This window comes from Eleutherodactylus coqui, chromosome 1, assembly GCF_035609145.1.
Source record: "Eleutherodactylus coqui strain aEleCoq1 chromosome 1, aEleCoq1.hap1, whole genome shotgun sequence".
NCBI lineage: Eukaryota > Metazoa > Chordata > Amphibia > Anura > Eleutherodactylidae > Eleutherodactylus > Eleutherodactylus coqui.
This window is the reverse complement of record NC_089837.1, coordinates 508,604,475-508,630,992: the sequence shown is the minus strand read 5'-3', so window position 1 is coordinate 508,630,992 and position 26,518 is coordinate 508,604,475. Positions and strand designations below refer to the sequence as shown.

Sequence of the window (26,518 nt, the reverse complement as noted above, 5' to 3'; positions counted from 1 at the left end):
GAAGGCGGTCAAGATGATGTCATTTAAACCTCCCATTAAATTCAATGGGTGCGTAAATAAAACAGAAGTTACTCCCTCGCCGTACAGGGGCGTTTATTTTAAATACATTCATTGATTTTAATGTGCGATTCTGGTCCGAGAATCAAAAAATAAAGACTTGATAAAGACTGCTAAAGTCGGAGCGTCGCCTGCTGTATGGAGCAATAACACTTTATATTCCTTTGCTCCACCATTGATGCTGCCATTTGCTTCTCCACTGGATGTACTACGCTGGGGACTAAGGATCCGAGGTCCCTTAAGTGGCTGTTGCATCACATCTCTTCCGTGGCCTCTTTTTTGTGCATACGGAGGGGTGCTGGGGGACTTTCTTTTTGTTACATAGAATCAAAAAATAAGACATTCAATCTGTTAAAATGAATATAAAAAACCGCACATAAATAAACTCATCGCCTTTAAGGACTCACGCGGCGCGCGCAGTATTAGTCCATGAAGAGCGCACCGTTGTTTCCTCTCGTGTATGTTGGATGTTTTTGCGCGTTTCTCTGCTTGCATATTGCGTCTGTATTCACTGTGGTTTCCAAATGCGCAAAAAAACAAAACGCAAGAAAGATAAACTGATGTCATTTTTTCTGCACTTCCTTGCAACAAGTTTAAAAAACGCTCTTTCCTGGTGATTTTGGTCTGTAAATCGGGGTGACAGCAGGACATCCGCATCACATATCTACATCTGACTCCACCCATGCAGATCAGCCGTGTTGTGCGGACAGGGGATACGGCGGTGTGAATGGGCCCTGATTGCTCCAAGTTTTGTCCAAATTCTGTCCGTTTCACACTTGAGCATTAACCTCCTCCGTGTGAATAATATCGCGGCTCCTCAGCGCAGGTTTTGGCCGCGCAGCTTGTAGAGACGGAACACGAGGTTGTAGGGGGCGACAAAGATTGTGGTAATTTGTAGTAGAGGCTCCTGTCACCTCACTGCTGCGGGTACAAGTACCTGAGTGTGTAGGTATTCATACACTGCCAGGAGGAGTAACAGAGGAACCACTGAATGTAGAGCTCGGAGATAAGAGGCTGCAGGAGGCTTATTTTGTGGGCGATGCAAATATTTAGTAAAACCGACAATGAAGAGAAATAACCGTATTTGTGCTATTAGGAGTGGAGGCTGAAGAATCACCACATGTTCTATTTACGTGTCACATGAGAACAGGACATGTAATCTGTGGTGCCCGCACATCACACAACACACGGATGGGGCGCCCATGTGATGGGAGCGGCACCCGGGAATTCTGTACACAACGAAGGGAGAAGCAGATACATCAGCCGCTTACAGATACTCACCACAGGGTTACAGGTTGCATTTTTTGCTGCTTTTGGTTCACATTTATTTGTAGGAACACGGAACTCTGTGGATGTCCTACGACAACACCCACTGTCACATTCTGCACTTAGAGAACAGAAATCTCCATTGTCCTAAATATAAAAGAGAGACATAAATGTGATGTGATTGGAATTCTCTTTGTCTCGTTGTTCTCCTTCCTGAGATCGGCCACAATTATTACTTCACACCGGAAGGAGAGGCTGTTAGGGACAGTTCAGACGGTTGTTCCCCATCTGTGCTGTCCGTGTATTTCACGGCACACGGACCCATATATGACAATCAGGCTCTTCACATGAGTGTTATTTCACGTGGATCCTGTCCTGTTCCGGTCCGTGTCATGGATGAGCAGGATATGTAATGTCCGCTACCCGCCGCTCAGACATCACATGGACGTACATCCGCGTGCGGTCCGCTGCGAGTTGGGCCCTAGATTGTCACACACAACTCACAAACATCCTACCAATATATGTAGCAAGGTCTGCAGCACACCAAAAGCGTAAATGCCAAATAGGCTGAGGCAATAATAAAAGTATGCAAAAGCCAGCAGGAGGACAGAACCCCGAACCTCTGTAGGGGTCATCCAATGCGGTGATCAGCGAGTGGCAGCATGAATGGTGCAAATATTAAAACTATCTTTATTCCTCCACTAAAATTGCGACGATTCGGCGGCCTTGGTCTTTGCCGAGCTCCATGTATGCCGCCACTCGCTGATTACTACATGGGATACCTCACAAGCATCCGTCTGAGCGCACACTTAGACCTCTATCATTTAGTGTTATGGACTTCTTTCCCTATAGAGGTTCTGTTGGGAACAACGCCTCCGTAAACAGGAATAAGGCGCGATCACACGGGCTTTGTGGCGATTTTTTAATAGCGCAAAAGTCAATAGTACCTTTTAATGTTAAAAACACATCGCATAAAAATAACAGTTTTGTGCTTTGCGATGCAATAAAAAGGAGGCTCCATAGGGAAACACCGGAGATTGAAAAAAACAAGAAATATATTTTTTAAATGCAACATCGCAGAGTGAAAACCTTCCCAATATGAGGGAAACCATTGAGAATCATTGATTTCATAATTCTGCTATTTTACTCCCTCCACGTTGGACTGAAATCGTGCGATTTTACCGCCCATGAGAAACCCCACTAAGAGCTGTATGAGAACGGCACCCGGATTATTTTGTCAGTGCTTATAGCTCTACTGTTACTAGATGGGGGTCTCTAATAGAGGGGCATTCGGTGCATAGTTATAACATAATGGGATTGGAGGAGAGATGCCTGTATATGGGGGTCATGGAGTAATGCTTCCCTCCAGCTGCTCCTCCGCCATTGTAAAACATAACAGAAATACTCGGGGGCCGGACTCCGATGAGAGATGGCGGTGCTACATGGGTGGATGGTCCTAAGGAGCGCAGAGAGTATGGCGCCATATGGTACTGTGTGTAGAAGTAAAGGAAATCTTTACTAACAGTGCATTTCATGTTGTCTTGACAGCTCTATATGGGGGTTATTTAGTCCCCATATGGTGATATTAGAAGCTATATGGGGGGTCATTTAGATCCAATATGGTGATATTAGAAGCTATATGGGGGTTATTTAGTCCCCATATGGTGATATTAGAAGCTATATGGGGGTTATTTAGTCTCCATATGGTGACATTAGAAGCTATATGGGGGGTTATTTAGTCCCCATATGGTGATATTAGAAGCTATATGGGGGTTATTTAGTCCCGGTGATATTAGAAGCTATATGGGAGATTATTTTATCCCCATATGGTGATATTAGAAGCTATATGGGAGATTATTTCGTCCCCATATGGTGATATTGGAAGCTATATGGGGGGTTATTTAGTCCCCATATGGTGATATTGGAAGCTATATGGGAGATTATTTCGTCCCCATATGGTGATATTGGAAGCTATATGGGGGGTTATTTAGTCCCCATATGGTGATATTGGAAGCTATATGGCGGGTTATTTAGTCCCCATATGGTGATATTGGAAGCTATATGGGAGATTATTTCGTCCCCATATGGTTATATTGGAAGCTATATGGGGGGTTATTTAGTCCCCATATGGTGATATTGGAAGCTATATGGGAGGTCACTCCGAAACTATATGTGGGGTTATTTAGTCCCCATATGGTGATATTAGAAGCTATATGAGAGATTATTTCGTCCCCATATGGTTATATTGGAAGCTATATGGGGGGTTATTTAGTCCCCATATGGTGATATTGGAAGCTATATGGGAGATTATTTCGTCCCCATATGGTGATATTGGAAGCTATATGGGAGGTCACTCCGAAACTATATGTGGGGTTATTTAGTCCCCATATGGTGATATTGGAAGCTATATGGGGGTTATTTAGTCCCCATATGGTGATATTAGAAGCTATATGGGGGTTATTTAGTCCCCATATGGTGATATTAGAAGCTATATGGGGCATTATTCAGTCCCCATATGGTGATATTGGAAGCTATATGGGAGATTATTTCGTCCCCATATAGTGATATTGGAAGCTATATGGGGGGTTATTTAGTCCCCATATGGTGATAGTGGAAGCTATATGGGAGGTCACTCCGAAACTATATGTGGGGTTATTTAGTCTCCATATGGTGATATTAGAAGCTATATGGGGGGTTATTTAGTCCCCATATGGTGATATTAGAAGCTATATGGGGGGTTATTTAGTCCCCGTGATATTAGAAGCTATATGAGGGGTTATTTAGTCCCGATATGGTGATATTAGAAGCTATATGGGGGTTATTTAGTCCCCATATGGTGATATTAGAAGCTATATGGGGGTTATTTAGTCCCCATATGGTGATATTAGAAGCTATATGGGGGGTTATTTATTAGTAAAGTGGGTGAGTGTTAAGCGAGAATGTCTGATGAAAATTAAGACATAGTAGAAATAACAGAAACATGGCCTGATGATAAGTGCGATTGGGGTGAATTTACAGGGTTACAATCTCTTCAGAAGTGACCATGGGAACAAGAAAGGGGGGGGGTATGTTTGTATGTTAAATCCTACTTAATACAAGAAAACAAAAATCAGCGCCTACTCACACACAACGATTTTCAAAAGAATGTGAGTTACTTTTAAGTACTCACCTGGTGCTCGGCCAAAACTCCTGTCCAGGAGATTGACCGGCACCTTATATCCAAGTTGGCTTGTAACGTCTCTGGAGTCCCGGATCCGATTACCGGAGAGAGTCTCTGGAGTTTACAGCCGTGACAGGCTGTTTGCATACCTCTCGTGTCAAATGGAAAAATTTCCCCGGCGCTCGTCGGTTCCAGCAGAAATAGAGGACACAATGTCCGTGAATAACTTTAAATAATTTATTGATTCGTCCGCTACGCGTTTCTGCGGGTTATCCCTGCGGTTGTCGAGGCTACAAGAAGATATAGGTGTAGAAGATGATCTACTCCTGATCCCTGTTATGTAGGGCCTCCCCATTGGGCCCCCGATCCGGCCCTGTACTTACTTACTCTCACCACCGCTCAGCAGTGAACACTCTCTTATTTTATTTGCTTTTTGTGTTTTAAACTACTAAACAAAACTTTTACATCCATGTGTCATGTATGATAGATCCAGTCTGTGTCCCAGATGCCAAGTTAGAGCGTTAGCCACAGCTAGATCATAGGCCATGAAGTGTTCCCCGGGCATTGTTCTGGGGCATAGTGCCACCCTGTGCCTTTCTTGATAGAAGAAGCTCAAGTTTTTCATTTTTTCATTTTGTTGTTTTAAGCATTAAGCTGTGAAATCCATATAGGAAATATATGGTGTAAAATGTAACAATTCAAAGCCCGTGTGAATGAGACCTTATACTGAATATGTGGAGGGGAAACCAGGACAGCAGCTGGTAACAGGTACTCACCGGGCCGAGACATTCCTGAGGGTGGCGTTTTGGTCCACATTCATCAACTGCCCTGCGAGAGGTACTCCTGAAGCAACACCCGCTATTACACAGGTCACTAGAATAACATGAATCTCCATCGTTCTAAATATAAAACAGAGGAGAGATAAGTTTTAGGAATCCATTTATAAGGTCTCACATTTATGTCACATAAAGAAGTGCGTTTTCTAAAAATTACTGACACATCATAGGGACACGCAAAAAGTTTTGATCGCTGGGGGTGCAGATGCTGAGACCCCACTGATTGCTAGAATAAAGCAGCTAAAGCCTCATCCCAGCGCTGTCACTGCTGGTTCGCTGAGGATGGGCCTTAGTCTTTATATTGAGCCCGTCTTCAGCCAGATAGCAGGGACAGCACTGATGAGATCTTTAGCTGACTTGTTCTAGTGATGGGTTGGGGTCTCGGCACTCAGACCCCCAGTGTACAGAAACCTTTGACAAGTCCATATGTAATGACAAAACTATATGAAATCCCATTTAGGGCCCATTCACACCTGCATTTAGGGCTTCAGCCACAATTCTGTTTCTCTTTCATTTTTGGAGCGGAAAAGTGAAATTAAAATGGAAATAATCATTTCCATTTTTTTCTTATTGATTTTATTGGGTTTTCAAATTAAAGGAAAACAAACGGAAAAAATCGATGTTACCTCCATATCATTAGGTTTACATTTTTTAAAAATTAACAAATAGCGCTGCAGACGGCATTACTTGTTCCAGTGGGGAAAAAAGAAACCAACGAAACAGAAGCAGATAGAAAGCTTTCCGTTTTTTGAAAACCAATTGAAATCAAGGAGAAAAAAAGGGAACTTTTATTTACATTTTCAATCTGTTTCTCTGCTCTTAAAACAGAATTGTGACAGAAGCCCTAAACGCCGGTGTGAATGGGCTCTCACATCGCTGAAGAGTATTCTCATCCAGGGAAAGCATTCTGCACATTGAGGGTACATTTACACATAGCGGAAATGCTGCATCACCTGACCAGCGGTGCTGTGCCCACTAGAGACCGCCGAATGAAGGGGTACGCTGCAGTGCAAGGAAGTGCGAGGTGAGAGGGAGAACTGTGTGAGCCGCTATGTGTAAACATCCCCTAATTACCACTCAGCCCAGCTGATAGTGGGCAGAGCTGACAGGCACACACTGTGATTTAGGAATGCTCTTTATAACTTGTGTTAATCATCGTGATTGGCTGGGCGATAAAATTGGGTCCAGTTTTGCTAAATTGGATTGGATCATCCTGATCTAATTTTTGCAAAAATTGCCAAATTATTAACTTCCTACTTAGAGGAGAGGGGACGGGTGTGCTGGTGCTGTGCGGCTGCCCTGCAGTGCTGGAGATCTAGATTTCCATCAGCAGTGCTGCCCACTGGGCCACCACCACCTCCACTGTTGTTCCAGGGACATTTTGAAGGCCAAATTAGAGAACCCGATTTTTGCTGCCTTTGATTTTAATGAAGGTTGGAAGAGGGAGTCTCAATTTGGCAATTATTTTTTTTAAATCGGGTCAGTCGGTCACTGCAAAACCAATTACAGTTAAATCTCTAGATTTGTTGGTAATCCGTCTGAAAGCAATCAGCCAAACATGAAACCAATGAAAGTCGAGGTAATTGTTTCCATAGCAATCAATGTAAATCCAATTAATTTGTTCTAGACATTCCAGAAAACACACCCCGCCTCCCAGCAAGAGATTGCTCTAATTGGCTAAATTATGACTAGCAAGCAGAGGTTTGTTACAAAAGAGTTAAAACAGACAGAAGGAAAGGCAAATAATTATAGTAAAGTAATTGTATTATGATTGAAAAGTATATAGGAGAGGAAAAATGTATTGTATAAGGAGCAGAGTCAGATAATCAGTTACCATAAACCCATCATATAATCTCCATGTAGATACGTGTAATACAGTTACTTTATTGTAATTATTTGCCTTTCCTTCTGTCTGTTTTAACTTTTTTGTAACAAACCTCTGCTTGCTAGTCATAACGTGATGCAATTAACTTCTGAACACACCCACCACACCATTCCCCAGCTGTTCCCCTCTTGACAAGCTAGCATACACAGGTATTGCTTTTTTTACTTTAATTTCTATTCTGTCTATAAATGTTTTGCGTATCTCATACCTCAGAGCTGTTGACAAAGGCTATCGTAGCCGAAATACGTTCAGCGCGGACCTGTGAGCTGTATGCTTTCTATTCAATAAAGGACATTTTTTTTAATGGTAGCAGCTCCTCTCCACTTCTACTTTTCTCAACTGGTCACTAAGGGGTAAAGATACAGGGCACCTAATTACCCTGATCAACCCAGTCCCTTGGCAAGACTCCTATATATGATGCACACTAGACCTTAAGTCTCTCTACTCTACTATCCCAAATGATCTAGGGATTAAGGCAGTTGAACACTTTCTGAGTGGAGATTTTCTAACATCGCACCAACAAAAACTTTTTATTTACCAAGTTTGCACCCAGCTATGCCAACCTTTTTCTGGGTGCATCTGAAGAAAGTAATTTTAATGATTCCTGCATTGTATTTTTTAGGGGATTTATTGACGATATCTTATTGACCTGGAATGGGGACTTGGAGGATTTAACATCTTTTATTGTTAATTTGAATAAAAACAACTGGCCTCGAGTTTTCTGGTACTATGAACCCTGTTAGTGCGGCCTTCTTAGACTTGGAATTATTTATTCCTAAAGGTAACATCCAAACTAAACCCCATTTTAAGCCCACTGATTTAAATAGTTACCGAAACTCTTGCAGCGAAGAACTGGAAAACTAATATCCAGTATGGACTGTTAAAAATGGATTAAGAGAAACTGTTCTTCTACCCGAACGGACAGTGAACAGGCTAAAATCAGGAAAACAAGATTTAAGAATAAGGGGTATCCTAAAACACTTATTGCATCGGCATATACAAAAGCCTTGGAAGAAGATCACCATGGTGACAAAAATAGAAAAGACATGATTCCGAAGAAAAATGACTTTAGTTTGAAAACTCTGTTCATTACCCGCTACAACTCCCAGCATGCCTCTATAAAATACATGCTTTTTAAGCAATGTGGAATCCTAAAAGGAGACCCCTTTTTACTTAACGATACCCCAGATAACCCTAAAGTTGTTTTCCACAAAAAGAACCCTAAAAACATCCTTGCAACTTTGTGTCAGGATCCGCGGCCCGCGGGTCCTCCGTGCCCACATCTCTGGTCATGTCACCCAGCATTTAAACGTCTATGCGCTCCTGACCTTGCCAGTGTTAGTGTGGTCTTCCTGCTGTACCCGCGTTTCCTTGTATTTGACTCCTGTTTTGATTCTCTGCTTTCTGGACCCAACTTGCCTTTGCCTGACCCTTTGTACTGCGTACCCTCCTGTTGCCGACCTGGATAGCTTGGCTTGCCTGAGTGTTTCGTTTGTTCCAGTGTCTGTCTGTTGTCTGTCCCCATGTCCCACTTCCCTAGTGAGTGTAGGGACCATCGCCCAGTTGTCGCCCTGGGGCTTAGCCCAGGGGGCAAGTAGGTAGGGACAGGGGTTGCGGGCGGTTTTCAGGGACTTCCAGTATCCCGGTTCCTTGACACATTGTGTTCTCACATTAATCTACCTACTTTGAAAAACACATTTCTGAAACCCTTCATAGGCTCCTTAGATGTGGCTTGTAAAGGTGCAACTGCTGTCCGTATGTGCAACATGGAAGAAAGGAGATTCCTATAAACCCGGATCAGGACCCAATTAAATAATGGCCGTTTTTAAACTGTGGAGTAAGCGATGTCATTTATCTTGTTGAGCCCCCTGTGGCCTCAAGTATATCCGACGAACTATAAATGCTTTAAGAACACATTTTATCATTTCTAACAGATATACAAAACATAGTGTTTCTCGATAATTTTTACATGTCCTCGACAGATACGTGACAGAACTCTGTGTCACCTCAATGAAATATGTAAAGTCAAGGTTATTCTCACGATTAAAGTCAAAAGAAATGTCCTGGATTTTCAGACTTTATACTTTTGTTCCAAATTTCTTAATGAAGTCCTAGAGAAATAGTAATGTATTGTTATTTTTATCATGTTCCCGATATATTTATATATTTCTATCAATATTATCTTTTTTATATCTTTTACATGACTCCTTTCATGCACCCATGATGTATTATGACCCTGCGTGGTGCTGCGGTGACATCATCACGCTCTTGGACCTCACACAGCTGTGCACACTGGGCACTTGCCCCCAGATGGAACACAATTAGTCTGCGGTGCCATGGTGTGCTAGACACTAGCATCCATGCTCCGTGTGGCTGCCTTTGATAACTTGTCCATGTCCACCGGTGTCATTCGGTGGGGCGTGCCGCCTGATGGTTCCACCATTGTGGTGAGTCTTTATAAATATCTCTCTCTCCTTTATGTCAAATTCTTCATGATAAAGGTGCATGTTAGCACCAGAACGTGTTGCATCTAACCTTGTGCTCCTTACCCCACTCCTTGTTACCGGATTACAGAATTTTATCACTGATCATTTAGACTTCTCCCTGATGTGTTTGGTCTAAGAAAAGGGGGTGGGGAATGGGGGGGGGGGGGTATTCTTAAGCTAGGGTCTGTACCCCCTCCTCTTCATGTAAGTCATTTAGCCTAATTCTCCTACTAACTCTTTAAAGTGCAGAGCATTTAAAGGGGTTAATAGTGCTGATCATTCACTCGGCTAATTGCAGCTATTGCCCGCAGTTGTCAGCTGTAATAAACAGCTGTAGTCCACTCTGTATGAAGAGAGGTCACCCTGCGATCTCTCTTCATACTTACCCCAACGCTGCAGGACGTAAATGTACATCCTGGAGCATTAAGGGGTTAAGTTATATACATCAACAATGCCTTGAGGGTCAGATGTCTTAACCTGAGCATCATGAAGAAAGAGTTTGCATGTTTTAGCTGTACGAGTTTTTGCTTGTTTCACTAATGTAGATCCAGTTTTATCGCCTTGCCAGTAGTATGTTAATAGTTAGAAATGAGCAAACGTACTCGTTTAGGGCGATTTCGCAATCAAGCATCGCTTTTTTTCGAGTAACTGACTACTCGGGCGAAAAGATTCGGGGGGTGCCGGGGGTGAGCGGGGGGTTGCAGAGGGGAGTGAGGGGGGGGGAGAGAGAGAGCTCCCCCCTGTTGCCCACTAACCCCCGCTCCACCACACCGCCCCCCGAATCTTTTCACCCGAGTAGTCAGTTACTTGAAAAAAGCGATGCTCGAAATGGCCCTAAACGAGTATGTTCGTTGATCTCTATTAATAGTAATTCTCCTAGAGCTAGGTCATGTTCATAGACATGAAGCTCCTGGAGTTGCTGGTGTAGGGCCAATATCTCTCTAGCTCTATCCAAGGAGTAGGATGCTTTGTTTAATCAGTGCAATGTGCATAGTTGTGAGGACAGTAATAAGTCATTGCTATGTTTTTTATCGTAAGATGCTTGCTTGATAAAATGACCCTTGATAGTAGCTTTATGTGCGCACCAGAGTTGGGTTAGAAACCTCAGCATTGCCATTGAGATTTAAGTAATCCAGGAGGTCCTGCAGTGACTGAAAGCCCATTCAGACAAAACGATTATCGGCCAAAATTAACTCAAAGGCGATCTTTTAAGCAATAATCGCTGTGTCTAAACACGCGGCCATTATGCACGGTTCGTGCACAATTCATTCATCGGTGATTTCTAGCAAGCTAGAAATCACCAATAACTCTTATCAGTGCTGCACGCTGATTTTCTTAGCAGGCAGCGCTGATACCATTCTTTCAGCTGATATCCCGCTGGGACTTCTCAGCAGAATACCAGCTGCAAGCTCTGAGAACTAAGCTGCTGTCAGCACTCCCGCTGCTTCTTAGAGCTATCAGCTCAGCGGGATACCGCTGATAACTCAGAGAGCAAAGCAGATATTTGCATATACAAAGCAGCTGCTGTTCTCAGAGTATCAGCGGTGTCCTGCTCCACCTGCATTTAACTCTTTAAGTAGCTAATTAGCTACTTAAGAGTTATGCAAAGATGATCGCTCAAAACTGTCACTGAAACTGTCATCTGAGCGATCATCTTACAGTGTAAATGCACCTTAAGGTATATATTTTGGGTGCTGTAATATGTAATTATTCAGGCACCAAGTAGCAGTGGGTGGTTGATTAAATTATTCTTAAAGTGTCCATGCTACCCCGGCATGCTTTGGCCAGGTTATGGTCGCTACTGTCGTAAATATAACATTTTTTTTATAAGGGTTTATGTCTATTAGAGTAAAATCAATTCTGCTGTGTACTTTTTGAGGATGTGGAAAAAAATGTATAATTTTTAAATATATAATGTATTAGTGGTCTGGATGGAGCAGTCGCAGGTCTCTGAGCTCTGTGAGATTCGGCCCTGCAAAGCGACAAGAAGAAGGAGACCTGAGAAAGGGAAAGCTTACAGAGACTCCCTTTGGCGATGGCTGCAAGGAGGAGAATGAAAACCGGACTGCAGGGGCTCACATCGTTCTGCACCACTCGTACAAGCGGAGGAGAAGAATAGACTGCCGGCACACAGGAGAAGTGGACCGGAGGACATCTTGAAGAAAAACAAGGGTAGGAGACCTTCTCCCATTCCCCCACTTTCGGGATCCCATAATGCGGCTGCAGCGGAAAATTGGGGATCAGGTCACAGCAGAGAGGCGCAGGCAGGAACTTCTAAAATGGTGCCTGCTTTCTCTGATGCAAGTAAAACTCCCGCCCTTTAATTACAGCAGCGACACTCCACAGCGATGGGGTCTCCTGCAAACCACCCAAAACCCCGAGCTGCAGGAAAGAGACTCTGATGCAGTCTCAGGAGACCCTGAAGACCCCATTCTAAGTATTTCTTGCTCTGAACAAGCAGCATCAGAACTGTTTATAAAAGAAATGATCCTAGCCCTGAGGGGGGGCGCTTCAAAGAGATTTATCATCTATCTCAACATTACTAAACTCTTACATGGCAGAGCTAGGAAATAGAGTAGAACATCTGGAAAGTAAAATGGTGCAAATCACACAACGATCTTATTGATGCACACTATAATGTGGTGGGAGAGTTAGAAGCATTAAAGTGCAAAGTGGCAGATATAGAAGACAGGAACAGGCACAGCAATCTAAAAAGCAGAGGAATTGCGTGGTCAATCCCGCGATCTGAGTTAAAAGAATTTATCCAGCAGCTCATAAAACATCTGCTGCCAGGCACCCCCTCAGAGGAAAGAATAATCGACAGAGCGCATAGACTGCCACATCCAAAATCAGCCTGATCATCTACCTAGAGACGTTATAGTGAGGATTCATTTTTTCCATATCAAGGAAACCATACTGTTCGCAGTTAGGAAGAATGCATCCCTGCCTGTACCATATGAGCAAATAAAACTTTTTACAGATCTTTCCCAGATGACTATTAAAACTAGGAAAACGTTCTGCAATATCACCCTGGCCCTGCGGGACAACAAGATCCCTTACAAATGGAGATTCCCACCTAAAATGATTATAGCCAAATAGTTAATTTTATACAAAATCCTGAAGACGGACAACAACTCTTGCAAAAGTGGAAAATTCAATTGTAAAACATGAGCGCTCCGTCACGCCTTAATCCAGATTGGGTCAAAATCCTTAACCGCTTTATTAATAGGAGAGCCTTTCAATGTGCTCCTTGCTTCATGGTCTCTCACTATGAGGAGTCGCCTGTTGAAAATATTAAGGTTCCTTTCTTTAAGGTTTGATTTAAGAAGGTCCTGAGTCTTGCAATGGCTGGACATTTTTCCCCCTAAAACAAAGAAGGGTGTCCTTTTTTGATGACGTTTGAGCATTCAGAGAAGGACATTGTAGCTAAGATTCTCCAAAGTTTGTGGTTCCCCACCTGGTCAGGTGATTCTCCTCTATCCTGTCAATTTCCCCTATTTTGGAGGTATATTCTGACCGCTAATTTTTCCTCAGTAATACTGGAGCACATTCTGGAATGGGAACCTGAGAGAGTTTCTTCCTGCCGGACCATTTGGAACTGTTTGGAACTAGGTAATAAAAACCCATATATAAAACGGTAAACAGACCTGCCATCATGAGTATGAAACTTATGTCCTTTAACGTGAAGGGGCTTAATTCTCCATACAAACGAGCCTTCCTATGGAAAGATGCTTAAGCAGCTTGGGCAGACATCATTTGTTTGCAAGAGACTGACTTTACAAAAGAGAGACACCTAAGGTTGTCCCACCCCAAGTTTCCAATGATGTTTATGTCAAATACGGAAAAGAAGGCGAAGCCTGACCGCTGTGCTTAATGGCCGCTTGAGAGCAGAGCTCCGGCGGCAAGACACCTTCTGGAGGTCACAGCAGCTTCTTAAAGCAACGAAATGAGAAGAGTCGGAAGGGAGAGAGCCGCGGAACACGCTGGGACGCCGAGGGGAAGCGGAGGACAAGCCGGTATGCAGCGCTTCCTTAAAGAAAAAAGCCCCCGTTCACCGCTGTTCCCAGCCAAGATGGCGCCGGCTGCAGCTCACAGTAAGGAGGGGGAGGAGGGAGCTAGCTCCGATAATGAAGATGGGGAAACAGTCTCAAAGGGATTCATGAAGGATTTAATCATGAAAGCCCTGCAACCGATAATGTCTGAGCTGGGGGAGATAAAAGAAGACATAAGACACCTGGGGAGAAGAGTAGAGGAACTGGAGACATCCACGTCCTCTTTAACAAGCCACGCTTCTGAAATGGCCCAGATTCTGCAGCTGCATCAGGATCACCTTAACAGAGCCCTCTTGATGCAGGAGGACTTGGAAAATAGGAATAGGAGATGTAATATTCGCATCAAGGGGCTTCCGGAGTCTTGGGCCACGGAAAGTCTTTCTAAGGTAGCTAAAGAAATCTTCTCTTCCCTGCTTGGCCCAGAGAGGGCCGCCCCAATATCAATAGAACGGATTCACAGAGCCCTCAGGCCCCTCCCGGCGAACGCTGACCCGCCAAGGGACATAATTTGCAGTTTGTTGTCTTTTCAGGACGCGTTCGCCATTTTGAGAGCCGCCAGAAATTACAAAAATTTAAAATATGCCGAGGCTCCTCTGCAGATTTTTCAGGACCTTGCCCCTACCACCCTAACCAAACGTCGCCTACTTCGGCCACTGCTGGAGATACTCAAGGAAAAGGGTATTAAGTATGCTTGGCTGTTTCCATTCGGCCTGGGTTTCTCCCACAGGGGTCACAGGATAAATATCAGAGACCCTGGAGACCTGCAGGCGTGCTGGCGACTACTTGAAATAGAGCCGCTGGATCTCCCGAGTTGGTTGCCACTCCCGGGGCTGCCTGACCTACCAAAGCTTCCCTCCCCGTCTGCTTGGACATCAGTTGGACCCGCTAAATCTCCCAGAAACAAAAAAAAGAAGAGTCGTGACAACACACCCGCGGGTGACTGAACCTTAAGCAGCAGTCTTTCAGTTGGATGCTTTTACCCAGAGCCCTTAGGGAGAGTTTGGTGATTCACCCTCTCTAAGCCATCCCAAAATGCTTGAAAACGTTTTGTATCTACGACAGGCTGAGGATCAGGCCAGGAAGTCTTTGTGTTTGGACTTGAGGTTCCGTAAAGAGCATCGGGTGGACTTGTTTGGACTTATAGTTGTCCAGTCGCTCGTGCGGCTCGCAGGGATCGCGGTTGACCCTCTCGTTTCGACTCATGATAACCATACCCTTTGAAAGTTTAAATGCTTGCTTTCGTTTTAAGTTTCTGACCTCCAGGGATGTCTGTCAGGGCAGGCTTGGTGCAGTGCGGCTTCTCTGCCTGGTGGCGTTTGTTGCCGGTATCGCTCCCCTGGAGGAGTTTATCGTACTGCACACCGCCTCCACTGACCGTCCTTGGACTGACTGGTCTTGTTGATCACTTGTTCACATATTCAGAGTTCGTATTACTCTTTCCTTGTGTTTCTTTCCCCCTCCTTGTATATCCTCCCCCCCCCCCATCTCGCTTTCCTTACGATACAGAAAGCTCATATAAAATACTAAGGAATTACTCACGTGTCAGCCTTCTCTACTCTAGGTCACCCTTTTAGTCTGCCATGCCTCTCTCTCAACAGCCGAAGACGAATGAGCTCCTCCGCGTCTCCTCATTTAACGTGAGAGGGATCAACTCCCCATTCAAGCGTCACAGTGTGGCTCAGCTTCTTCGAAAATATGGCACAAAAATCGCCTTTCTTCAGGAAACGCATTACAAGAGGGGTAAGTGCTTGGCCCTTCCGGGCAGACAGTTCTCATTGGGCTTCCACAGTTCACACACAACCTCAGCTTCTAAGGGGGTCTCTATCTTTTTCCATAGCTCTGTCCCCTTCACATGCGAAGCACAACACACCGACGAGGAGGGTAGGGTGATTCTCTTGAGGGGACACATCCAAAACTTTAAGATTACCCTGGCCAATTTTTACGCCCCAAATTCTGGTCAGGTTCCCTGGCTGGTCGGGCAGTTAGAGACCCTTAAGGAATTCGCTGTGGGCCCCATCATCTTAGGGGGTGACCTAAATTTGACGATGAACCCTTTAGTAGACTCGTCAACTGGACGTTCGCAGATCTCACAAATTAAACTGAAGAGGCTACATCGAGCCCTTTCTGAGTTGGGCTTGGTGGACGCCTGGCGCCAGTGTTCCCCCTCCGCAAGGGATTACACTTATTTTTCTCAGGTCCATGCTTCTTTTCAGAGGCTCGATTATGTCCTAATAGCCTCTGAACTCCTGCCTTTTTTGGTAGATTCAGTGATTGCTACCACCACTATTTCTGACCACGCTCCGTTACATGTGAACCTTACAATGCTCTCCAACACCCCTAAGGAGTGGAGGTGGCGGTTAAATTCTGCCCTTTTAGACTCTGAGGACGACAGGATGATGCTCTCCAAACAACTGGAGGAATTTTTCAGATTTAACTCTGGAAGAGACCAGTCGGCGGCCCTTGTGTGGGAAACGCATAAAGCGTTTATCAGAGGCCATTTAATAGCTTTAGGTTCCAGATAAAAGAAGTTACAACAAAGGGAAATAGACAACTTGCTGGGGCAAATCGCGAAACTAGAGCACTCCACTAAACTTAAGCAATGTAAAGAAAACCTGAATAAGCTGAAGGCGCTCAGGAAGGAACTAAATTTATGCCTGAGGTCTAGATTTAACAAAAGATGTCTTCATCTAAAACATATAGTGTACGTCCAAGGCAACAGAGGAAGTAAATATGTCATCACAGATAAAGAAAGCCCGCGCAAAAAACCAGATTGATATAATAAAGGCCCGTTCGGGAACTAAAGTCACATCTTCCACTGACATTGCGGTTGAATTCCAACATTTCTACTCCCAGCTATACAATTTGCGACCTCGGAGGAATCTGGAAGAGATCCTTAAATCTAACACCCAGATCGCAAACTATTTACAAAAACTTAAACTCCCCGGATTGGAGAGGGAATCAGCTAACTCTCTCCTTGCCCCAGTAACAGAAAAGGAAGTAAACGAAACCCTTGATTCACCCCCTCCGGGTAAAAGCCCCGGTCCAGATGGCCTCCCCCTCATATATTATAAATCCCTACGTCCCATTCTTGTCCCGAGACTAACAGAACTGTTTAATAATCTCATGAATGGCGGCTCTTTACCAAGGCAGGCCCAGGAAGCCCACATCACGTTGATTCATAAAGAGGGCAAGGACCCGGAGATGTGTGGCAGCTATAGGCCCATTTCTTTGATAAACTTGGACGTCAAGATGTGGGCTAAACTTCTCGCCAGGAGAATGGAGAACTATATCCCGCTCTTGGTAAATAGAGAACAGGCTGGCTTCGTGAGGGGCAGGGAGGGAAGGGACAATAGCACACGTATTCTCCATGCAATCCAGTATGCTAATGCAAAGAAAATCCCCCTCGCTCTGGTCAGTACTGATGCCGAAAAGGCTTTTGACAGAGTTGATTGGGGATATATGAGATCTGTCTTGCTACATTTCAACTTCCCTCCCTCCTTTGTAGAAGCCATCTTTACTCTATACGCTGAGCCTCATGCTAGGCTAAAAATTAATAACACCCTTTCCCCTCCATTTGAAATAAGTAATGGCACGCGCCAGGGGTGTCCGTTGTCCCCCTCCCTGTTTATATTAGCCCTGGAACCCCTCCTGCAGGAAGTGAGACTGGACCAGGAGATTCGGGGACTAAGAGTAGGGGACTGTGAATTATCGGCGACGGCGTTCGCAGATGATGTTATTTTTACAATTATGAATCCGGAGAGTGGGCTACCGAGACTGATCACCTGCCTAGAGCATTTTGGAGCACTCTCGAACTTCAAAATTAATTTCAACAAATCAACAGTCCTGGGCGTCGCGATTCCAAAAGCTAGGTACGAAAGGCTGAGGGTGGGCTCCCCGTTCTCCTGGTCCAGCTCATCAATAACTTTTCTGGGAGTAAAGCTAACTGGGAGGATAGAGGATCTCTACCCTGCAAATTTTCCCCCGCTGCTAGCTAAAATAAAGTCCCTGCTCCAGAACTATGATGTACCGTACATCTCCTGGTTTGGGAGGAAAAACCTCATAAAGACCTACATACTCCCCATCGTCCTATACCAGATTAGATCCCTTCCGGTTCACTTGCCCGCCAGCTTCTTTGACACCCTTAGATCCTTGTTCATAAAGTTTATTTGGAGACAGAGGAGCCCCCGGTTGGCGTATAGTCTCCTGATCAGAGGAAGAGATGAGGGGGGAATAGGAATGCCGAACGTATATGATTACTACATAGCCTACCACATTAGTAACTGGCAGAGACTCACCCTGACAGGAGAGGACCCTCTCCTATATCAGTTGGTAGCAGAATTGTATGGGACCTCTGCATTGGCGGATCTGTGGTTCACTAGGAAGAATACATATAGGAGCAAAGGGTTCAATCCTTTGCTGAGAGGACCCTGTGAGGCGTGGGACCTGCGGAGGGAGACACTGGCGCCCACGCCCTCTCCCATTACTCCCATAGGCTCTATCCCAGCTCTCTTGGGACTGCCGCCGGATCCCTGTACGAAGAGACTCTGGATGACACTTAGCAATAGACCTCTCAGCGAGCTCCAGGCTATGAGACACTTGGGACCGAGAGAGATAGTGGAGTCCCTGCTGCCCGCCCAGCCACTGTCATTCCTCCAACGGGCTCAGATTGAGGGAGTGATTAAGAAATTTAACCAGACCTTCACGTCTTCCAGACCTCTTACCGCATTTGAGAGGGCAGTGAAAGACAGTAGAACAGGCAGCAAGAAAATTGTGTTCATTCGCAAATCCTGTTCTTCTTCCTTACAAATTGCAAAGCCAGCTTTTCTATACTCCTGGGAAAAAGAGCTACATATCACACTGTCACCCCATGAAACACACATAATCTTGAAATTTGCCTACGGGCTTTCCCCCTGCATCACCTCGCAGGAAGCCCATTATAAGCTCCTTGCCAGGTGGTATAGGACACCCCAGTGGCTCGCTGACCACAAACTTTCCCCTGACAATAAGTGCTGGAGATGTGGGGGCGACACGGGCACCTTTTTACACATTTGGTGGAGTTGTCCGGTACTGGAGGCTTTTTGGCAGGAGATCACGGTGTCGTTACAAAAGATTTCGCCAGGCTTTACACTCTCACCTGAGGTTTTGTTTCTGTGGAGGCCCACGAGTAGCTTTAATCCTCGCAAGCATAAATTGCTGGCCCACGCAATTGATGCGGCCAAGGCACTTATCCCTCTTCTCTGGTTGCAAAAGTTTCCCCCCCTCCTGAGTCAGTGGAGGGACAGAATGGACCTGACTTACAACTTGGAGGAGCTCTCTGGCTGGGCCACTGGCTCCCATGAAAAATTCGTGGAGGTCTGGGGTCTGTGGAGGGAGGTACGTGATCAGGTAGGCCACTGAGCACCTCAAAAGGCTGGCTGGCTTGGCAGCGCCGTGGCTGAGCTCACTTGGACCCCTCCCCCTTCTTGTCCTCCCCCCCCCCTCCCCACCACACCCACGAACCGATGTATGTATCCCCCCGTCTTCTTTTGTTAGTAGGATGTCACCACACTATGCTAGATAGACCTTTGTTACGGTTTGCATTACTGCCTGTGTGGCGCCGTCCTTGCCAGGATCACATGTGATGTAATTAAGGTTTCAGGCAATTTGTTATTGTATGTTTGGCTGTGTTAAAATTAATAAAAAAATTGGATTTGAAAAAAAAAAAAAAAATACGGAAAAGAAAAAAGCAGGTGTTCTTATAGCAATTAGAGATTCTATTGATTTCAAACTTGTTAAATCCAAAATAGATGAAAAGGGGAGATATATAATACTAATTTGTGACGGTAATGGGTTTCCTGTAACATTGGTAAACATGTATGTACTGAGCAATGCTCAAATACGATTTCTTAATATGGTGATGAGAAAGGTTTTAATTTCTGATAGAAGTATAGACACCAACAGCAGAGGCAGAACGGTAGCACCTACACTAGCACCATGGCTGCTAAAAGAGGAACTCTATGATACAACGCAAACGCAAAAAAGTACTCCTACTCCACAAGACATAGAACCTGGACTAAGACTGACATGATCTTAGTGGATTTTTTTTTGTTACCAAGAGTGAAGGAGGCCTCGATTGGAACCACTCACCGAAGAAGAAATTTAATTAAAACTACTGATTTTATTGAAAATTCTTAAAAACTTATTAATGGACAGACTGAAACATATATTTTTCAAAAATGAGGGGAATTTATTGATAATTTGTGGCCAGAAAATTCCCCTACCCCAAAAAGAAACCCATTCTCTTTGATCGTACTATTGTTCCAAATACAGAGTATCAATCCACTTTATTATTAGTGTTTGTACCACAGGTGGAGACACCCCCTAGGTGTTAATTCAGTAAGATCAACAGATCGGGAAGGTCATTCCCTTTTAAAGTTTATCTAAGAGCCTCTTTGCGGTCTCCTAGATTAGTAATAGTCACAAAAGGGAGTTAAGATAGTGTGTGATGACTACTGAATATGTACACTCTTAGATACATTAAAAAATGCACCTCTTTAATACTTCATTACCTCTGTATATGATATTGCAAAACGGGGAAAGAGATGCATAATACTGACCCCTCTATGTCCACAGATACGGCCCATTGAGCAAGTGTGACCCAGAATTAGGGAATCAAGGTGTGCTAGGTAGAAAATAAAACACTCCTAATGATTCCCTTAAATGGCATGTAGTAGTGGAAAGGATAGGGTTAATTATAAGCAGGACAGCTATAGCAGGCACACATATAGTCCTTTTAGGATTCTATATATGTTGCCCCATAGTCCAAACACAGTGCCATCAATATATTGCAAAGTGTATGTTTTCTTAAAAGAAAAAAGAGGGTCCAGTGCACAAGGGGTTAAGGTTCACCTATGTATCTGAATGTGAATCAGCTTCTCCGATCTCAAGCAGTGTATTCCATTCCTTGCAGTAAATGGGTTTTGATGCATAAATTCACCCAAATTGCTAAATGGAACTCCCTGCTAAGTATTCTGGCATTAATTGCCGTAATAGGAGATAGCTGACTGTCTGGGCATTGTTGTAGCCGCCCGATGAAAGGTAGCAGGCAGCCGGCTAACACTGTACTAGCTAACTCGCTTTGGAGATGAACTGACTCACTACTCTTATAACATCAACGCGTTTCTACACTCTGCTACGGCAGACTGTGTCATCAGGATGTGTTTAAATTCATTAGCTTGAGCGGCCGTGATGACCGGCGGCTTTCCCAATAGTGAGTGCCACGCGTCAGGAACTGACAGCGCTTATATGTGAAACACCCCTCCTTCCCTCATTCCCAGAGTTACTCCCCTTTTTCCATCTATCCCCTATCCTGATTGAGATCTGAAACACTCCCCTCTTTTGCTCCCTCGCGATATATTGCAGGGAGTGTCTTCACTGACAGAAGTTCAGCACTGGACAGCTCCCCTGCTGTTACGATATCAGGCAGCAGGGTGGTAGTGCTTAATAATCAGTACTGGACAGCTCCCACACTCAAAATGCAATGTATAGGCATAATGAGCACCTTCCCATGCTTCAGGGGTTTTTTAGAAGTTTTTTTATGATGCCATAAATTCTCTCATCAGGATCATTAGATGGTGGGGGCTATTTAAATACTCTAGAGGGATTGTTTGAGTTAGTAAAACTGGAAGCATAAAAGTCTATGTGTGTCTTTTAATTTTTGGTCAAACTCAGCATGTACACCAAATCCAAAATTTCAAAATTTATAAGAGGTGGAGATCAATTAGAGGAAGTCATTTTTCATTCGGGAATTTCTCTTTTTCTTTGATCTTGAACCTTTCTCTTTTTCCTTCTTTTCTTCTTCCTGCTTCTTTTTCTTTTCCTTTAATCTCATTCTCCTCCAGATCTTAGTGGGAGATAGGAAGCTTTACACTTCTTTTTGTCACATGATTATTCCCACTGGAATTAGTCTGATAAATGACGTATAAGAAACTTGGTCGTTCAAGCCTTTGGGGGAGCAGGTCTGTAATCTATGGATCCACATGCACTCTTTTTGTAGTAATTTTCTATCAATATTCCCCCTTCTTCAATTGCACCTGATCAGCTCTATGCCCTGAAACTTCAGGACACTAGGGTTGTTATCATGGTGGTCTCTCACATGGTTCGCTAAACTGGTATGCTCATTTCTCTGCACATTTCCCACATGAGCCAGTATTCTTCTCAATTGTTGTTTCATTTTGCCTACATATTCCATGGTGCATGGCCAGGTGGCCAGATATACCACCCCTGACATTTTGCAGTTTATGAAATCACCGATGTCATATGTCTTTTTGTGTTGGAACCTGCAAATGTGGTGCCTTTCCCTATAAATTGGCACGCTGCACAGTCGGAGCAAGGGTACGCCCCCTTAATTTTTTTGGAGTTTAACCATGTTTTCTTAGGGGACTCAGGGGGTGAAATGACTATGAACCAGATGGTCCTTGAGAGGTCTACCTCTTCAGTATGTGATAGAAGGCCTACTTCCCAGGCAATCCGCCGAGTCCTTATCCTTAAGTAGGATATACCAATATTTATGAAGGATCCTATCCACATTTTTGGATTAGAACCACCTCCTGGTCTGATCACGCACCAGATTTCCTTCCTTGGGATTGTTTCACTCTGAGTATATACAAAAAGTTTGGCGGATTAACTCCTATTTAATGAATGTTGACCCTTACAAAAGTCAATTGTGTACAGCTATCCAAGAATATTTTGCAATTAATGATTTACCTTTTACTGTGTGGAATGCTCATAAATCAGTAATTAGGGGACTAATGATCCAACAAGGGTCCCGATACAAAAAATAAAATCCTAAATGACCTGCTATCATAATTAAAAAATCTAGAACTAAAGGTACAGAAAGACACGACAGATAGCATACATAGGAAACTACTCTGTGTAAGACAACAACTGAGGGACCACTTACTATTGGAACATGAAAAACAACTGAAAGCCTATAAAAAAACTACCTACTATACAGCTAACAACAAATTCAATAGCTATATGGCTGGGAGAGTAAAACAAATAAGGATCAAATCCAAGATTCCATTTATAAAAGAACCAGGCTCAGAGCATAAGCTTTGCAACCCAACAGATATAGTGAAAGCTTTTAATCTGTTCTACACAAAGCTTTATAACTTAAAAGACTAACCTCTAACAATTCAACCGAATGAGGGGAGTATAAACGAATTTTTGAGCAGTATTAATCTCCCGACAATTAGTCAGGAACAATTAGAGACACTTAATAACCTGATTACAGTACAGGAGGCCTTAAAAATAATCAATAGTCTTAAAAAAGACAAAGCCCCGTGGCCCTGACGGGTATTCTTACAAGTACTACCACATTTTTGGAAAAAACAACTGTCGGTAAATCTCACTAAAATGTTTAACGAAGCTAAAAAGATAGGCAAACTACCTGTGGAAATGCTTCAAGCCACAGTAGTAACAATTCCTAAACCAGATAAAGACCTTACTTTCCCGGCGAATTTTAGGCCAATCTCTCTGTTGAACAGTGACACAAAAATATATGCAAAAAACCTAGCCTAAAGATTACTGGAAATGATCCCATTACTAGTACATAGTGACCAGGTGGGGTTCACTCGGGGCCGTCAAGTGTCAGATAAAACGAGAAGAATAATAGACCTGCTGGCTCAGGTCTCTGGTTTGTGGGCACCTTCTCTGCTCCTTACGGTGGATGCGGAGAAGCCATTTGATAGGATTCACTGGGGCTATGCGTTCGCGGTTTTGAAAAAATTTGGATTCAAGGGAGAGATTCTTAGAGCTATTCAAGCTGTATACTCCTCCCCATCTGTGAGAGTATTAGTTAATGGAACCCTTCCTAGTTTTTTCCAGATCACTAATGGTACTCGCCAGGGCTGCCCCCTTTCACCTCTATTGTTTATTTTGGCAATGGAACTGTTTGCAGATAAAATAAGAACAGATTCTGATATTAGGCGGATCCCACTACCACCTCGTCAACATAAAATAAGCTTATTTGCAGACGATGCTGCGCTGCTTATGACCCATCCAATATCTTCTCTTAGGCTGGTAACAAGGATTATAAATAGTTTTGGACGTGTTTCATACTGTAAAATTAGCTATCTCAAGTCTCAGTTATTGGTGATTAATATCCCTAAAAATCTTAAAGGTTATCAAAAGAGAATTTATTTTTTGTGGGAAATGGGGTCGATCTGAAATCTAGGCTTAAAGATTGTCCTTTCCCTTAGGGTGGGTTCAAACAAGTGTGTTTTTGTGCGCACCTAGGTCCGAGCAAAAAAAACGCATGAACATAGCTGCGTGCTTGTTGAAAACAATGCTCTGTTGGCACCCCTGCATTCTTTTTCAGGGAATGGCTTTATATATAAGTTAAAAAAAAGTAAAAAAAAAAAAAACTTACCTGCCCGCCGCTGCTGTGTCCCCGCGGACGAAGAACACATCTGCCGCATGCGGCAGATGTTTCCTGCATCCCTGCAAGGAAAAAGAATTCCCTGCTGCACCTGCCACATCTGTGACAGATGCAGCAGAGGAATTCTACATCCCCGCGGGGAATAAAGGATTCCCCTCCGCAGCTGAAATATAGTAGAAAAAAGATCCGCCCGTGCTTTTTCAGGATAAACCAAGGAAGACGTCTCCATTCCATCAATGACTGAAAGATAGTTGCTAGTTGATCCCCAGTTGTCTGGTGTGAAGGCACAATCATTTGGATTTCAATGACTTGCGAACAAATTTGCATGAAGATCCCGTCTGTGAATGATGAGCTGGCAAATCCTGACAGCTGCGGTGGAGGATCCTGCTGCCGGCACCCCTGAAATGCTTTCAGGAAAGGGCTTTAAATATAAGTCCTTCCCTGAAAAACAAAAAAAAAGTGTTAAAAAAACCCCAAACATACTCACCTCCCTTCGGCTGCCGTGCTCAGCCGCATCTTCTCCTGGCTGTCCCCGACTCTGTAGTACTGAGCTATCAGCAGCCGGAGATTTAAAATCCCGGGCTGCTGATAGCTGAGCACTATAGAGCTGGGACAGTGGCAGAAGTCGCCGCTGAGCCCCGGCAGCCGGCAATAGCTTTTCAGGGAAGGGCTTCATAAACCCTTCCCTGAAAAGACATTTAAAAAAGTGTAAAAAAAAAAAAATCCATACTCACCTGCCGGGCTCAGCAGCGCCTTTTGCCGCTGTCCCCGGCTCTGTAGTACTGAGCTATTAGCAGCCAGGGATTTGAAATCCCCACCTGCTGATAGCTCTGATTGTGCTTGGCTAATTGAGCATTGTTCATTTGAAAAATTATTTGCAATAAGACAGGATAGAGTATCCAGTTTTAAAGAAACTTGGCAACCATGGATAGACGGGGTAAAAAAAAAGAGTAATTTCATAAATAGTGGATCAATATGAAATATTGTAGTAAGGCAGTATCAGAATGGCCTATAGAGGGTGCTAAATATGCAGTCTGATACCTGGAAAAGAAAAAAAGAGAGGGTTAACACCTGATGGGTGTAGCAGAAATTGGTTGCATATAAGCCAGTTCCTGTCAGAAGCAAAAGAGATGATATTGGCTGAGAGAGCCAGAGAGGTGGTGAAGGGAGCCGCATCAGGGACTTGAAGCCTGAGGTCCAGTGTGGAGCAGTTGGGTCTGTCACCCTGACTGACAGAGGAAGACGCCCTGCAGACGCCCCAGGCGGGGTTAGTGACAGGACTATGTGGGTTGTGAACCCTAAAGCTATATGGACTGTTTATGATTTATGTTGCAAATAAAGGCTGCCAGGAGCCAGATTTAAAGATGTTTCAGAGTGCTGGGGCCTATTTTCGTGTAAGATGCGTCACTACTAGAGATGAGCGAACACCAAAATGTTCGGGTGTTCGTTATTCGGAACGAACTTCCCGGGATGCTCGAGGGTTCGTTTCGAACAACGAACCCCATTGAAGTCAATGGGTGACCAGAGCATTTTTGTATTTCGCCGATGCTCGCTAAGGTTTTCATGTGTGAAAATCTGGGCAATTCAACAAAGTGATGGGAATGACACAGAAACGGATAGGGCAGGCGAGGGGCTACATGTTGGGCTGCATCTCAAGTTCCCAGGTCCCACTATTAAGCCACAATACCGGCAAGAGTGGGCCCCCCCCCCCCAACTTTTACTTCTGAAAAGCCCTCATTAGCATGGCATACCTTTGCTAAGCACCACACTACCTCCAACAAAGCACAATCACTGCCTGCATGGCACTCCACTGACACTTCTCCTGGGTTACATGCTGCCCAACCGCCCCCCCCCTCCCCCCCCACAGCGCACACCAAAGTGTCCCTGGGCAGCCTTCAGCTGCCCTCATGCCACACCACGCTCATGTCTATTTAGAATTGCGTCTGCCATGACGAGGGACCGCAGGCACACACTGCAGAGGTTGGCACGGCTAGGCAGCGACCCTCTTTAAAAGTGGCGGAGCGATAGCCCACAATGCTGTACAGAAGCAATGAGAAATAGAATCCTGTGCCACCGCCATCAGGAGCTGCACACGTGGGCATAGCAATGGGGAACCTATGTGCCACACACTATTCATTCTGTCAAGGTGTCTGCATGCCCCAGTCAGACCGGGCTTTTTAATTCATAGACACAGGCAGGTACAACTCCCTATTGTGAAGTCCCTGTCGACCCACAGCATGGGTGGCTCCCTGGAACCCACCGGCGGTACACAGAAATATACCATTGCATTGCCCAACACAGCTGAGGTAGTAATGTCGTGCTTAATGCAGGTGGGCTTCGGCCCACACTGCATGCC

General features: G+C 44.4%; 1 protein-coding gene across 1 annotated transcript in view; it reads right to left on the bottom strand.

Moving 5' to 3' along the window:
- LOC136614330 (leucine-rich colipase-like protein 1) overlaps positions 1 to 26,518 on the bottom strand; it is a 65,309-nt gene that overhangs the window by 378 nt on the left and 38,413 nt on the right. Inside the window, exons 4-5 of the mRNA XM_066594108.1 lie at positions 5,260 to 5,382; positions 1,339 to 1,470 (exon numbers count right to left, since the gene is read on the bottom strand). Coding sequence (XP_066450205.1) covers positions 1,339 to 1,470; positions 5,260 to 5,382 — 255 coding nt within the window. The remainder of the gene's footprint in view (positions 1 to 1,338; positions 1,471 to 5,259; positions 5,383 to 26,518) is intronic.